At 40.3% G+C, this 15,296-nt stretch overlaps 1 protein-coding gene across 1 annotated transcript in view; it reads left to right on the forward strand.

Moving 5' to 3' along the window:
• The window catches only part of spata17 (spermatogenesis associated 17), a 34,588-nt gene extending 19,616 nt beyond the window's left edge, over positions 1–14,972 (forward strand). Inside the window, exons 8-10 of the mRNA XM_029498924.1 lie at positions 545–666; positions 1,271–1,379; positions 14,894–14,972. Coding sequence (XP_029354784.1) covers positions 545–666; positions 1,271–1,334 — 186 coding nt within the window. The 3' untranslated portion in view covers positions 1,335–1,379; positions 14,894–14,972. The remainder of the gene's footprint in view (positions 1–544; positions 667–1,270; positions 1,380–14,893) is intronic.
• Positions 14,973–15,296: the final 324 nt, after the last annotated feature.

Consider the following 15,296-nt stretch of genomic DNA (forward strand, 5'->3'; position numbering starts at 1 on the left):
TCTTTTAATAGCACTTAATTGTTGTCACAAATGAGTTTAAATTCTTTTAATGTGTAGTTGTTTTCTTATTTTTTAAGTATTAGGAAAAAAAACGTCTTTATTTTTCATTTGATATTATACTCAGGTTTTACTTAGATCTGTGTTCTTACTTTCACAGACTAATCAGGAAGATCAATAGTGGGCACAGAGAATTTTTTTTTTTTTTTTTGTTAAAGTGTCTTTTCAAGACTGCCCATGTTGTTTGTCCACAGAAATCCTTTCAAAATGGTAAATTTCAAGTTTATCATCTAAAGGAGAGGGGCAATAAATCCAACCACTTTACATCTCCCCTTTATTCTTATTGTAGCTCAGTTTTATTTTTCTGATACAAGTTGCTTCAGTCTATTTCTCTGTCTATCTCTCTTCTTCTTTCCTGGTCTCTGTGTCCCTGAAGTAGAGATGAAATGCGTTGGCCTACCATTGGTTTTAGCACTTAGCTCTAACTACAAGAATCTGAATCTGGTACCTGTCTATATCTGAGTTGGTGTGGTTTTGATTACTCCAGGGTTTGTTCAGGGAGCCAGGAGAAGTGTGGGAGCAGCGTGTATTTTGTCCGGACTTGGCACTGCATCTACAGACCTCTTATACACACCTGGAGGAGGCCCAGAATCAGCTACGACAGCACAAGTCCGTAAGACTCAACAGTGCTCACATACACTCACATAATGGCATACAAAAAATACACTGTAAAGGTATTTCTGTACACACCCACACAGACATGAACATTAACTATGAGTGTTTCATTAAAACTTTGCTTTAATTATACTTTTTTTTTTCTTGAGTGTATGGCAAGGCATGCAGCATGTCTGTGAATACGTACAAAAGTTAACATGTGTATTGTATGAACTCAGCACAGTTGCTGGCAAACTTATGCCACATTAAGTTGCAAATGGACATATTCTTAATATAAAAACTAATGGGTGTATACCATTGGATTATTTTAACACTACATACTGAGTTAATTTTACTTTGCAGAAGATGTTGCTCTCAGCTTTTTGTCCTGTTAAATCAAATGACTCAATAGACATTTTAGAAAGGACCTTACACCCTTTTACCCTGTCTTTTCAATCTCTTTCGTGTTTTCTATTGTGTTTGCTATGTTTTCCGAATTCTGGATTCATGCTCAACCAAATAATTATTTGATACTGAAGTAAAGCCTAACTTGATCTTAGGCTGAGCTGAAGTTCAACAAACATTTAACTTTTTTATTGTCTTGCCATTTGCCAACCAGAAGAACACAAAATATGTTCCACCATCTGATCCGGAGCAGCAGTTGTTTTACACAGCCAGTCTAGGCCAACAGCTTCATAGTGTACATTCTACACTGACCCCAATAGGAGGTAAGGAGGTAAAATATGCCTTCTTCTTTTCTTTTCTTTTTTTTGTCATAATTTTTATTGTATCACTTCAGTTATGTTGTCATTGATGGTTTGACCACACCTACTTTGCATTCAATACCGATTGAATGTTTCCTTTCCTCTCTGGCTAACATACACAATCCATTAAGGCGAGAAAACCTCAATTAAACTACTTTCACAGATAAAGCCTATATGGCCAACATTGTTAACCAAAGACAACATAAACCGATTATGTTCAAACTAAACATAAAAAATATACACAAAAAGGTATAGAAAGGTAAAAGTTTGATTAATGCATACCAGAGCTAAGCAAAGTGGTTGCTGTGAAGTTTTTATGGAAATTCGATGTGTCTGTGTGGAAGAGTCTTTCTGTTTCTCTGGTCACCTCATGTACTGTATATCAATGTATTATAATCAAGAGTCAAAAAACTAAATTAATGATTGAAAAGGAAGGTGTTTTTGTATAGTAGCTGCTATAGTGGTGTGTAGAGTAATTTATGGGAATCATACTGTTAGCATTGAAGATCCCTGTTTTACTGTTTCACTGTCTCAATATCACACCTATATTATATCAAGGTATGGAGCTTGGTCATAAGGTCAGCTCAGACATGAGTTTTCAACCAAAGGTGGACTGACTGCAGTCATGGGTTTATTCTGAGGTTACCTGGGTTTTGGTCTTAAAGGTATAAATTTCTTCTAAAAGAAAAGAGGAAACAGGGAAATATTATGGCCTAACCCTTTCAACTTGAGTTGCACAAATTTGTCAAATGTGACAGCAATTTAATAAATCGCCGCTCTCCATCACACACACAGGCAAACCCACCCACACACATACACACAATTCCCAGTTATGCCCTCCATTGCCCCCTCTCCATGTATACGTAAATGAGGTATATGCATGGGTGTGTGCGTGTGTGTGTCTGTGTGAGTATGTTAGAGAGAGAATGTGTGTGCGTGGGCCCTGCAGTCTGGTCCAGGCATTAGGTAATTGACTGTGTCTTTGCTCAAGGCCTTTCATGGATCACCGTCCTTTATTAGCTCACTTCCCAGCACGCACACACACACACACACACACACACACATATATGCACACACACTCACAAAGTTCCCAGCAGCTCTACCCCAACCTCTTACCCCCCCCCCACTACCAGCACCCAGACCCAATTGCCCGGAAACGAGGAGTAAAACAAGAAAGAGAGAGGAGCAAGGGAAGGAGGAGAGAGCAGCGACATGGGAATGAACTAACACGGCCCCAGGAAGTGGAGATAAATAAGTATGGAGAGCGAGTGGGCGGGTGAATGGGGTCTCCTGCAGCTGACAACGGGGGGTTGGGGGAGTCGGATCAGTTTTGCTCGATGCATTTATGCTGTATTTGTTAAACACAAGTTTGATGGAATTCTGGTAACGTCTTTATATTTGGGCATGTGTGGTAGATTAAAAAGTTTTATTGATGCCTTTTTGAAATTGAAGCCAGCAGGGATAATTTGGCTCATCATTAAAATAGAAAATTACTTCCTTATTTTGTAAGTAGAGTGAGAGGCACTCTCCTGTAAAAAATGAGCCCTTGAGGTCTTCTGTGCTTGCAATTGATTACAACACATAGTTGTATTCTTATTGTTTATTGATGAAAGCTTTAACCTTAAGGATGTAATCGTTTTATCCAAAACCATGATCCTTCCTAAAACCATACCAAGACATGTTTATGTCTAAAGCCATTTAAATGTTATCATTCCATAAATTTAATTGGATGTTAATTTTAAAATCATTATGAGTGAAGTCTAGTTTGCTGCAGACAGCAGACCCTGCATTTTTATTTTCGTAGCTAAGATATCAGAGGTCTGGACTTTTTGGACTTGTTAGATGTGACTCAATTACATGCAGACATTTTGACTGTATTTCAGTCTGCACGTCAAAGCCTCTGTCATCAGTGAACAATTTTTTTTCCTACTAAACAGCTAGCCAATCACACAAAATTATTATTATTGGAAAGTATGATAGCATATTGCAGAGTAACTGGAATTTGTCTGCTGGTAGGGCTCTTCATCTACTGTTTTATTTCATCATGCCTTCCCCCACATCTGTGTGGATTTGCATGGTAGAGCATCAAATACAACCATTATTGGAATCTATTTTTTAAAATAATTTAGAGGTCAAAAACTGCGTTATGCTAGATTTCATGTTTCAGTGTTTTACCTTTTTTAGTAAAGGTTGTTAGATTTCTTAAAAACATGTGTAAGTGCATGTTTATGCATGTTGGATAATAAATAACAGACCTGAGCCAGAGAGGAGCTGTGAGATACGCAAAGGTCTAGAAATTATTGTTGAGCTCAGGTCAGGATTGGCCACCCTTGGATGGTAATTTATCAGGTGTCCACATTTTTAGTAAATAGGCAAGTTGTGACCATGTTAACAACTAATGCATAACAGAGTATAACAATCTAGTAGTTTAATGTAAGGCTAATTGCATCCAGGCTCAGGTAGGGTACAGCCATAAGAAAGAGAAGGCCCATTAGGTTCCGGGTGGGCTCAGTGTCTTGTACTTGGGTCAGGTTTGGTCAAATAATCTAACTTGAATTTATTCTCTATGAATAAAAATGATATGTTCTTGTTCATCACAATAGGAAAAAATCTGCAATCAAATGAAAGTACAGACAACCCTATCACGCCTTGGTCCTCCTTAACGTGACCTTCCTCTTTGGTAACTCTGCTGCTGTTTCAGAAGTTGTTGAAGAAGACAACAAAGGTAGTATTGCCTGCTCTCAGTTCAGTCATGTCACACTGCTGTCACTCACAACTCGTCAGACTTCAGATTTACCCGTCTTGTCTATGTTGCGCCATTGCTGTATTGTCCTCTCCACCTCTATTTACTCTCTCGCTTCTCTTGCTGGGGTAATTAGTGCTTTAGTCCGTATCGTTGGCATCACCCCCAGCTACTGCAGTGGCCAGCAGAGCTTCTTGTCACAGCTCAGAGGGCCAATGGAGTGGACAGCTCAACCCTGGTACTCATCATCTTCATACCGTGCCCAGCCAGCCTCCCCCCAGCCACATTATCTAGCTATGTTATCCAGCCATGCTCCTAATTATTTTCAAGCCCAGCTACAGTCCTCTCACCCAGCCTTTGTTACATTACCTAGCACTGTTTGTAATCATCACCTTAAGCATACTTAAGCCCACCACATAGCCTAGAGCCTCATTAACATAACCCAATTTATTTATTATTTATTTTCTTTTTAGGGGGTGGTAGTTCCAGAACGTCACAGCTCTTGGCCTTATGGACATAACATCGTCAGTCCTAGCCAAGCCCTATGATATATCTTTATTTTTCTCAGCTTACCTTCTTTACCACCTTACTTCATTCACATTCCTCATCAACAGCCTGAAAATGAAAGTGAGAGTGTTAGACTTCAACTACTGTTTTTATCTTTTTTCTTTTTTTTTTATCTAACCAACTGGTTAACAGCTAGTTAAAAGTATTTAAAATATATATTAAACGATTATCTAGCACTATCCACTATGTATGTCCACTATTCCTATCTATTTACCAGATGACTATAGTGGCGAAATTGTAACTGGTCTGAGAAGGTCTGTAAATTTGAGTCCTTCCTGTTAAACTGGTGGTGTTAGCCATGTCTTACTACACAAGCACTGACCACACAAGAGCTGACAGACTGCAGTATGCAACTCTCTGGTAAAAGTTTACTTTACTTTCTTCCTATTGAAGAGACTTCAGGGAGAATTTCTTTCCCTCTCAGTCTACAGTCTGTTAGTGGACTGTCAAAACATCCAGAAACATTTATTTTAAACTACTGTGAAAATCCAAGTCTGAATTTCATTTCTAGTGGGACTGTGAAGATGGACCTTTGAAGTGCTTAAGGTCTCCAGCTTGCTGCTATGGCGACAGTAACATGAAAAGATTAGCTGACATGCAGTTACCACAATATGAATTACTGTGTCAAAATGTTGTTGTCAGTAGATGCCTAACTGTCATCATTGCTGTGGAACATAACAAGGCAATGCAAGCATGGTCTGATGGTTGTGGTTAGATTGTCTTTTGTTGGTTGTCATGCACACAGTCTAACTATTTAGCTGTGCCTCCTGTGTGCTTCGTGGTCGCTTTCAATTGACATCTTGCTGCCTGAGAATGTAAAGGAGGTGGGGTGTGTGGGTGGCTGACAAAGCATTTTTTCGAGCTGAGATGCGAGTGGTCTAGTGCTGTCTTATGATGATTATGATTGTTTACACAAAATTGATCCCTGTACGGGTCAGTATTCTTAATCTGACCTGGCTTTGCAGTCGTTCTCTGGGTGAGAGTGGAGTATGGGTCTCAATCTGCATGTATTAGCAGGCGTTTCTACCTGGAAAGGTAAACCAGCTTGATATTATGATTATCAGATGAAAGGGAAGTTGTTAGTGTAAAGCAATAAACATCAGAAAGCTATACAAAGATATTATGCAGGATAGTGTGAGTAACATGGCAAGAATATATGTAAGAGCAAAACATTATTTACTTGGTTTTGATTCGATATCTTCCAGTGTAAGTAATTTCTAATTCTATGATTGAGTAATAACATATAAACTTCTGCTGAAGAAAGGCCAACCTGAGATAACCATATTAGCTCATGACAACAATCGCACGTAAATATTTAAAAGTTTGGAACATTCAATTCCCCATGAAACACAGACTTGAAACTGTGTATACTCGCCATGTGAACTCATTTCTCGCTTAATCATTGTATTAGTATTAAAGACTTGTGAATTGGCTGTTTGGAATAAAAGTGAGGAAAGGCTAGATTTTGTTGTCTAACAATGCCTGACCCTCGAAAGGTTGGAAAGTTTATTATACTAAATACCCATAATGTCCATTGTAAGGAAAAATACTCAAAGGTTTTCAGCTTCAGCAACAGTAGAATGCACCAGTAATTACTCATTTCAGATGCAGATAAGGGAAAGCCCTCTCTGTCCATGCTAATTTTGTGGTTGTGTTATTAGCCATGTCACCAGCAGTCCTGCCTGTAACCAAAGAGGGTAGCTAATTAGGAGGCTACATGCTCATCAAGTACACTACAGTGAGTGGTCACGTCTGTGTCTGTCTGTGCTCCAAGCATTTCCTTCCCCTTGCATTAGAATGACACTCGTCACAACTTTTAAAAGCTAGCATCTAAGCAGAACCAACACACATACACGCACCAGAATGCACATATCACAAGCTTCCACTGAACACATAGACATTTGAAAACTCATGCATACATGTGTATTCATATACCCAAACCACTGTTGGGAACCTACCTAGATATAGACCCGCTCTTTAATGTTGCCTCAGTATTCCCTTTGATGACCCCTCTCACCGTCACACACACAAATGCATACCCCTTCTCACACCACAGTCTCCTCCCAGCTACTCTACTGTGGCTTTATGATCATCATTATTGTGTTTTGGGTACAAATCTTCAGGCAGTAGTCATAGGAAAAGTGTGTCGACACATGCACACGCACTGGCTCCCTTTTTATGGCCTCACTGTGATGCATACAACTGATGTATGAGGGTTCTTTTTAATGGGAACAGTATTCATTAGCAATTAATACCTAGACAGAAATAGGTTACAAGTAGAGACAATGGAATCAGGTGGAGCAGGGGCAGCAAATGCGTGAACCTGTATGAGTCCACCTTTTATGTGAGTGTCTGTGTATGTATTTCATATGTTAGCAGGTCTGTCCATCTATCCAGCTCTGCTGCATTAGTGTCCAGGCTACTGCAGTGAAAAAGGAAGAACGCTAATTCCTCATAACCATTTTACAGCGTGTGTAAAACTCTGCAGCCCCTTCATTTGCACAGCTGTAAAACATTCCTCCTGCCACACTCCTTCCTACTCGTGACCTCAGATTTATCAATTAACCCAACACTTTGCTTCCATTATGGTGGCATTTTGCACCGTGAGGCCTGCATACAGAGTAACGATGAGGGCTGAGTGCACACGGCATGATATTAAATGGACAGTTGCAATTAAATGATTAGCAGTCATGTTTTGGTGTGACTTAAGAGAATGAATGACATTAGACATTATTATTTATGTTTAAAGCTGCTGGACCTGACTTGACCAGATTAACTGGGGTCACTTAGAACAATTTTTTTACTTAATTGTATGAATTTGTGTCAAGCGCCTGCAAATAATAATAATAATAATAATAATAATAATAAAACAAAAGTGATGGCAGATTGGTGTTAAGAATATTCACATCTCCCCTGTGACGATTTTAGAGTAAGAGGGATTATGAAATCACGAAAGTGTGTTGGGTGAAAATACAATCATGACATTCCAGATTTTCACTTTTAGGGATTAATTTTATTTGCAGTTCTCAAAGCATCTTCTCTCATCCTTGATTTCAAACAGAACTACATTTTACTCTTTAATATATGTATATGTATGTCTTAATTTGAGAAATTGGTTATAAAAGGACAACAAAAGGCCCATCCAAAACTTAAAATAATATTGTATAAAATGCTTTGTCATCATGGTTATTTTGAACTGAAGTCAAGATTTAGATGTTTAGATTTCCTTAGTTTCCTGTGCATGCTCACACAGATGTAAAAGAAAGCTGGGAGACAAGCAGGATAAGGATGTCTGTGCTTTAATGGACTACCTGTCCCTGTGCGGACATGCTCCACTGAACCATACTGTATGTTGTGTGGTATAATCACTGTCTATCTCTATCTCTATCTATCTCCTGCCATCACTCTTTCTTTATCTCACTGTCTTGTTTATTTGCACACTTGTTCTCTGTTCCCCTGCCTTCATCTGCAGTACATAGTACATAGCTGCAACTTTTTCAGCCCCCCGACCCCCACCCTGTTTCTCTCAAACTATGTTGGGTGTGTGTATCTGCTATCAAATAGCTGAGTGCACAATACGGATACACAAACACACACAGACTTACTTGAGTAACATGACAGCCCTCTCATACAGCTGTGTTGGTGATAGAAGTCAACACTGGCTGTGAAATGCAAATGATGTGATGAAGCTTGTAGACGGACACAGAGGATATAGCAGAGAGGATACACAGACTTACATGTGTGTTTTGCCATCAGAAAAGCTAAGGAATAAATTTTCAAATGGCAGAGGAGTTTTGATTCTGTTATATTGACCCTGTTTGCTCAGAAATGTATCTATTGAAATCTATAGTTTTCTTCTGAACTCATTTCATAATTATCAATATTTATATTCCCATTTTTATTTGTTTGTCTGTTTTGATACTGTGCCCTTGTGGGTTTTTTTACACCTACACGAGGACATCATAGAAAATCTAATTGAAAAAGATAGAGTTGGCAGGGTTGCGTGTTAACAAACAAAGCTCAAAAAATCATCATGAGGAGTCATCCTTAAAGCAATATAGCTGGGTTTAAAATAGACTGTGTGTTAATTCCCCCCCCCAATGTGTGCATTAGGGTTTTGTATACTTTGTTGCAAGCAGCCTTGGTTTGTGTGAAAGCCTCTCCTTTACCTATGCAATTAAATGGTTGATATATGGGGGGGTGTGTGTGTGTGTGTGTGTGTGTGTGTGTGTGTGTCTCTGTGTCTGTGTCTGTCTTATTGCAGGCTCGGTTATATGGTTATAGGCCAGCACAAGAAGTGTGTGTATGGGTGGTTGGTGTGGCAATGGGATCTGGAAAGGGAAGCAATCACAAACACTTAAACCTGCAAATGGCCTTGATGTCCTGTGCTAAGCAGCCTGTGTTGACTGATGAGCCTGTTAACCCTGGCTGAAACAACTTCAGCACGGGGGATTAGACAGAAACGCTGGTCCCGTCTGTTCCTGGCCCATTTTGCATGGGAATTGTGCATATTTAATCTAAGGTGTGCTGAGGTGCAAAGACAAGCCCCCCTCTTCTCCCTTTCTCATTATAGATGTGTAATAGCCGCCTGAGGCAGGGGGGCTTAATTCACCAGTCCTAGCCCCAGTCTTAATCTTACCCTCAGTCTCAGCCCCCACCTTCCCCCAGAGTCTACTGTCAACCCAAATCAAAGTACTAGTCCCAGTCCTCTTCCCAAGCTTTGTGTCTCCTAGTCCTTTCTTACGGTGTGCCCTAAGGTGTCCTTATGCTTCAACCAAAGTGCTTGTCAGATGGCCAAACAGTGTTGGAAACTCCCTCTCCACTTCTGATGTCAGAGGGTGGCTGACAGCTGGGTCTGACAAATGTATTCAAGTTTGCAAAACTCATAACCCAACAAACACTTTAGAGCGGCCAGTCTCTCACATTTCATGTGGACAAACTTAAGGCAACGCTGAATGCCTTTAAGGAAATTTGACAGCCTTTTCTCTCATCTCCAGGCCTCACTATTTGGAACTCTTCTCTCCCGTTTTACCTTCAGATGTGTGTTACTTGACTACACCTGCCAGAACGTCCACTCTGAGGAACACATTTATCATTTGACAGTCTAACCAAAAACACTGCACACACGAATACATTTGATGATGACTGATTTTCAGCAGCAGTAAGCAGCACTGTGATTTTGTTTGTTTTAATTTTTTTGCTGATGATGTGTCTGTTCTGAATGAGAGTTGTTTTTCTTTTCGTGTAGATTTAGCAATAGTCTGGATGTGGCTTTAAAAAATTTTTATGAGCTCTATTGGTCAGCTTCAGGTTACCTTCTCCACAGCTCTAGCTATCTCCCATGTGACCCCTCAAGTTTTACAACTGCCTCAGCCTTCTACATATCCTGTAGAAAAGAATAGAATAGCTGCATATGGATAAGATTCTAATGGATTAAATTGCAAATGTTACAAAGACTAACTGGTACTACCTTCTTGTATGTCAAGTATAACTTAGGCCTGAAAATTTACCCCAAACAATATATCCTACTGTACTCTTTCAGAAACTAGCGTAAGTTTGAAGAGGATGCGGAAATCAGCAGTGTTGTGGAATAGTGGTGGTTAACTATTTTCCATTAAATGTGGCCAGACACTTGCTAACCACTCCATCTTTTGGTATTTCTGTCCATAACTGCTGCTTTTTGTTTAAATGGTTTCTTTATTTCTGAATGTTGCATTAGTTGTGAATTCTACATCCGTTCCCTGATTAATGCAATTGAGTGTCAATGACAAGAGCTCTCCGAAGCCTCTATCTGTCTGATTCCATCACTCCATCTCACTCTCTGCTTTCCCTCTCATTCCCTTTTAATCCAGCCAACACTCTTCTCTGCAGGACAGAACACTTAAAATGCCCTCTCATTTACTTTCTAACCCCTTATGATTTTTTTCCCCCTTCGGATTTGTCTTCAAACTGTGTAGCCTTTTGAGCATTGCTTGTGCATTGCCACCTTACAAAACACTTTGTAAACTTTGTGTGTCTGTGTGTGTAAGTGTATATATGTACATGTAACAGGGACCACATGCAGTGTTTTTAATTTCTTGTTTGTACGTGATTCCAAACATCGTTGGCCACTGAAGATCAGGGGAGATATATATCTATATATATATGAGAGAGAGCGAGACAGAGCGAGAGAGGTTGAAAAAGGCAGGAAAAGATTGAGAGAAAAGGAAGGGGGGGTGGAAAAAACAAGATGATAACAAAAGCAGCTCAGATTTCACAGACGCATATTTCATCAATCATGTGAATAAGTCGTGGTGATTATGCATGGCGGTGGCAGGCTGGTGGGGGGGGGCTGATTACCATACGCCATAAAGGCTGCTTTCTTATCTCACACATGCTGATTAGTTTCTGTCTGCAGATAGCCTTTCACTCCTCGCTCTTTCTCTCTTTCTCACAAACACACACATGCAGGCAGTCAGTGGCTATCTGTATCTCTGGCATACAAATCCATGCACACACAAAAGCATAGATAGAATACTCTTAAAATCATAGGTAAATAGATGGCAGCATGGGTCGACCCCAAAAGCTGATGAAAAACGTTCACTGTGCCTTTAATTTACTAACTGATTTTACTTAATCAGAGGTCAGAGTAATCTTGAAGAACTGAACACTTCTAAATAGCTTCTAAACTTTTGAATAGGAACAAGATCAGTGTGTAGAACAGCAGAACATGTTTAAGGTTCTTTATAAGCTTCAGATGTGCCATAACACTGTTTAAAAAAGGCACCAAACATTATCTTGAGTCAACTCTTTTGAGATTATAAGATTATATTTCAGCAAATTAAATTGTTTATGCTCTGCTAAACGTTTAATTTTGTTGTTGTTGTTTTGTTTTGTTTTTTTTTCCCCTTCAGGACAGCAGTCCACAGGACAAGACCAGTCTTTTGTTTCTTCGATTAAGTTCCTCTCAAAGAAATAGAAGCATACAAAAGGCCTCTACAGCTGAAATATATACCAACATATATTATTCTTATTTGTCATTCCGAGTCTGAAGCCAAATGATTATTTTCCTCGTCAGCAGATATGTTGTGGACGTGGATCTGACACTATAGGTCATTTTCCTGGAAGTGTGGCCTTAACATAATGCAGAACAAGAGAGAGAAAGTGAGACAGGATGGCTACAAGGAGGTGAGGCCAGAGCAAAATTAGCTCTGTATGAAAGGCCTCGCTTTGTGTCCCAACCAGGGAATTAGAAATTACTCTTTTCTTTTCTGCTCCCTATCTCTCCCTCACTCTGATATATAATGTAAACTAATTTGGTAACCAGGCTGGAGCTGCGTTGTGCTGTCTGAGTGCCTGCATGTGAGAAGTGCGCCTGGGACACATTAGGGCCTCCTGACAGGGGCCTGGGTGAAATAAGTGAAATTAATGGAGCTCCTTTCATGTCGGACAAGGCCGCAGCACCCCTTTCACGCCGCGTACAGTCACAGAAAAGTCAATACTTTTTTATTACTCCTCGCTTGCCCTACATTCTCCGCTACAAGTGCTCTGCTCACTAATTGGTTTCAGTTTGCAGAGAAAGAGAGAGAGAGAGGGAGAGGACTCCATCCCAAAGAACACTGAAGCAAATAAATCAATCTCATATTTTTTCTCCCTGCTGTCTTTTTTCATTGAGTAACAACATGGCAGAAAGAGGCAGAAATAGAGGGGAGAGGGAGAGGGTAAATGGTTGGTTAGAGCACGTCTGGTCCCCGGGGAGCATAATGATATCTAGGACCCTGTTAATGGAGACGAGTGGTTAAAGTGGTCTGGGGCCCTGGCCAGGTCACCCCTGGGGGTTTCTAACCAGCAACTCCACTTCAGTTGGCTGCTTGCGCCCTGGGCTCAGAGGCACAATGGAACATCCCACCAAAATGCATTCTAGAGAAATGCGTTGACAGATTTGCAGAAAAAGACGTTTAATTTTGCTGCACTAACATGATCCAATATATGTAAGATTATCACACATATTGTCAGTATGTGTTTTAAGCAGTACAGTATGCTGTGTTTTTGCACTTCATTGTGTGTATGCAGGTATAGTGTGTAAGGGTGTGTGCATGCATGTGTGTGAATACTGTGTATATGTGTCCTGTCTGTCAGTATGCCGTTCTTTGTTGGCCTAAGTTTAAGTGGCAGAGGGGTTAGCCTCTTTCAGAAGCAGCACAGCCACAAAATTATGTGACCCCCACCCACCAGCTCACCACCTCACACAAAAACACACACACACACGCACACAAACCAATCAGCCTCCAGTTAAAGGGCGCTTCCACCAGTCTCGTTTTCTTGCTGCATCCCAGCTTTCACAGCTCTAGAGTGTGGGATAGGGTAGGTCTGGGGGGCACCAGCTCTTGTGTATGTGTGTGCATGTCTGTTTGTGCATATGTGTGTGAATAAGCTGTCACACGGGGCTGGCATCACCATCCAGTTTGCCATCTCTCCCTCAGTTTGACAAGTCCCTGCTCCCTACCCTGTGGCTAGTTCGCACACACGCACACACACATTATGTCTTTGTCACTTTCTTCCTCCTCTCTCTTGCAGACGCACACACACATGTATATCTAAACAAACTAATCACAAATTAACTTGAATTGTATAAAGGCAAAAAATTAATAAAGTGATAAGCAGACATGCCTACTAAGATGCACAGACTATGTGCTACATATTAGTGTGTATGTGTCACAAAATGTTCAGTGTGCTAAAGACAGTGACAGCAATACATCAAATTCCATCACTGTTGTTGACAAATGAAACTTTAAACCAGGATTTGCTTCATTTGGTCGTAGTTTTATCTGCATGCAAGAGCTTCTATTGTGTTCTAGTGGGTGTACATGGTTTTTGTGTGCGAGAGAGAGATCTTCTCAGCAGTTGTTGACGTCAGATCACGGAGGGGTTCTGTTTGTTACAAGGACAGGCATGTCCCCGCCCCCAGGCATCGGCATTACGATGATTGTCATGGCGATGGAGTGTGAGTGACAGGCAGGATCACATGTGTTAGCCGCGGAGCAGGAAGCCCGAACCGCCCCAGTCCCTGACATTAGTTTGTCCTTCATCAAAACTTTACACTCGTTTACAGCTACTCAGTCCCTCTGTTGCAAAATGTCTCTCATTTACTTGGTTCTTTACCATCTGTCTCCCTCATGTTCTTTCTGTCTTTCCCACTTTTATTTCTGTTTTATCTGGTCTTTTTCCCTCATTGATTTATATTTATATATATTATTGTTATATTTCCAGGTATGTTTCCTACTTCATCTTTCTTTCTCTCTGCCTCATTTACTTCCTCCAATGCATAGTTGAAATTATTAGTAGGGTTTTTTTTTTTTTTTTCTGTTTCTTTTTTCTTTTTCCATGGACATCACACAGTTTCCAGCTGAACTAAGTGAACGTTGAGTAGGGGAGAAATTGGAGAAAGGTTGTATAGTTTCACACCAATATACAGGCACAGTCTAATGCACAGTGCATTCCCCAAACATCCAGGCAATCTTTATTGTCCAGAATTGTGTTAATGCAAGCCTGTGTGTGCTAATATGTGCGTGAATGTGTATATATGTGTGCATTTTTGTGAGAGGTACAGCTTTTTGTGCATCACAGCAGAAAAGGAGGTCAGGGTTTGCACAGAGACTCAGGCATTCATCATTAGCCTGCTGCCGCTGCCGGTAATGTTGCCCGTTACAGCCGTGATTAAGAGCCTCGCTTAGTTCCAGCAGCCGGTGCAGACGCACAAACACACACACACATATGTAAGGTACCAACTACCAGCTTTAGTTCCTTTACAGAAAACTGTCTTTGCACCATCACCCAGGTCAGCATGCATTCATGTGAGTGTTACTGTACAAGGTCTCTAACTATGTGCGGGCCTCAGGGCCTGGTGAGAAATCTGTCAGTCACTCAAAAAGAGCAATTCACACACGCACACAAACACACTCGTACCCACACATTAAATGTATTTAGCTGCACCTAGTCTTGTTCAGTGTATTTGTGAATCATAATGGATGAATGTACGCCTTAATCCCCATTAACAAAAGCACAAAACTTAAACTACACCACATTACACACAGACAGCTTGACTAATTCTAACTAATTCAAACAAACCTGTTGTCTCTCCATGTTTTCATTTATCCCATTTTTTCTTTTTGTGTCTCCTCCTCTCCAGCCGTTCGAGACAGTATTTGCCACCCACGTCTTTGATAAGTTCCCTCAAGGCAGGCAGCATTATGTGATTCACCTCCTTCTGGCCTGAAAAAATGAAGAGAAGTACAAATAAAAAGAAAGACTGTCTTTGTTGTGTTGTTTTCACATATTGGTATTACAGTGTGTATGTGTGTGAATTAGTCTCCAAGTGGGAATATGTGACTCAAGCAGATTTAGTCACCCGTATCAAGTCCAATTTAATAACAGCAGAACTCACTGTTGTTTCTAGAAATAAAAAGATGACACAAAGCAGCACTGGTACTTACAGGGCACATGTGATTAATTAACACTTTTTAAATTGATTAGCAACACAATTAACAAAATTATTAATAACCTTTTTTTTTGTTACTTTTTTTTATGATTTT

This window comes from Echeneis naucrates, chromosome 3, assembly GCF_900963305.1.
Source record: "Echeneis naucrates chromosome 3, fEcheNa1.1, whole genome shotgun sequence".
NCBI lineage: Eukaryota > Metazoa > Chordata > Actinopteri > Carangiformes > Echeneidae > Echeneis > Echeneis naucrates.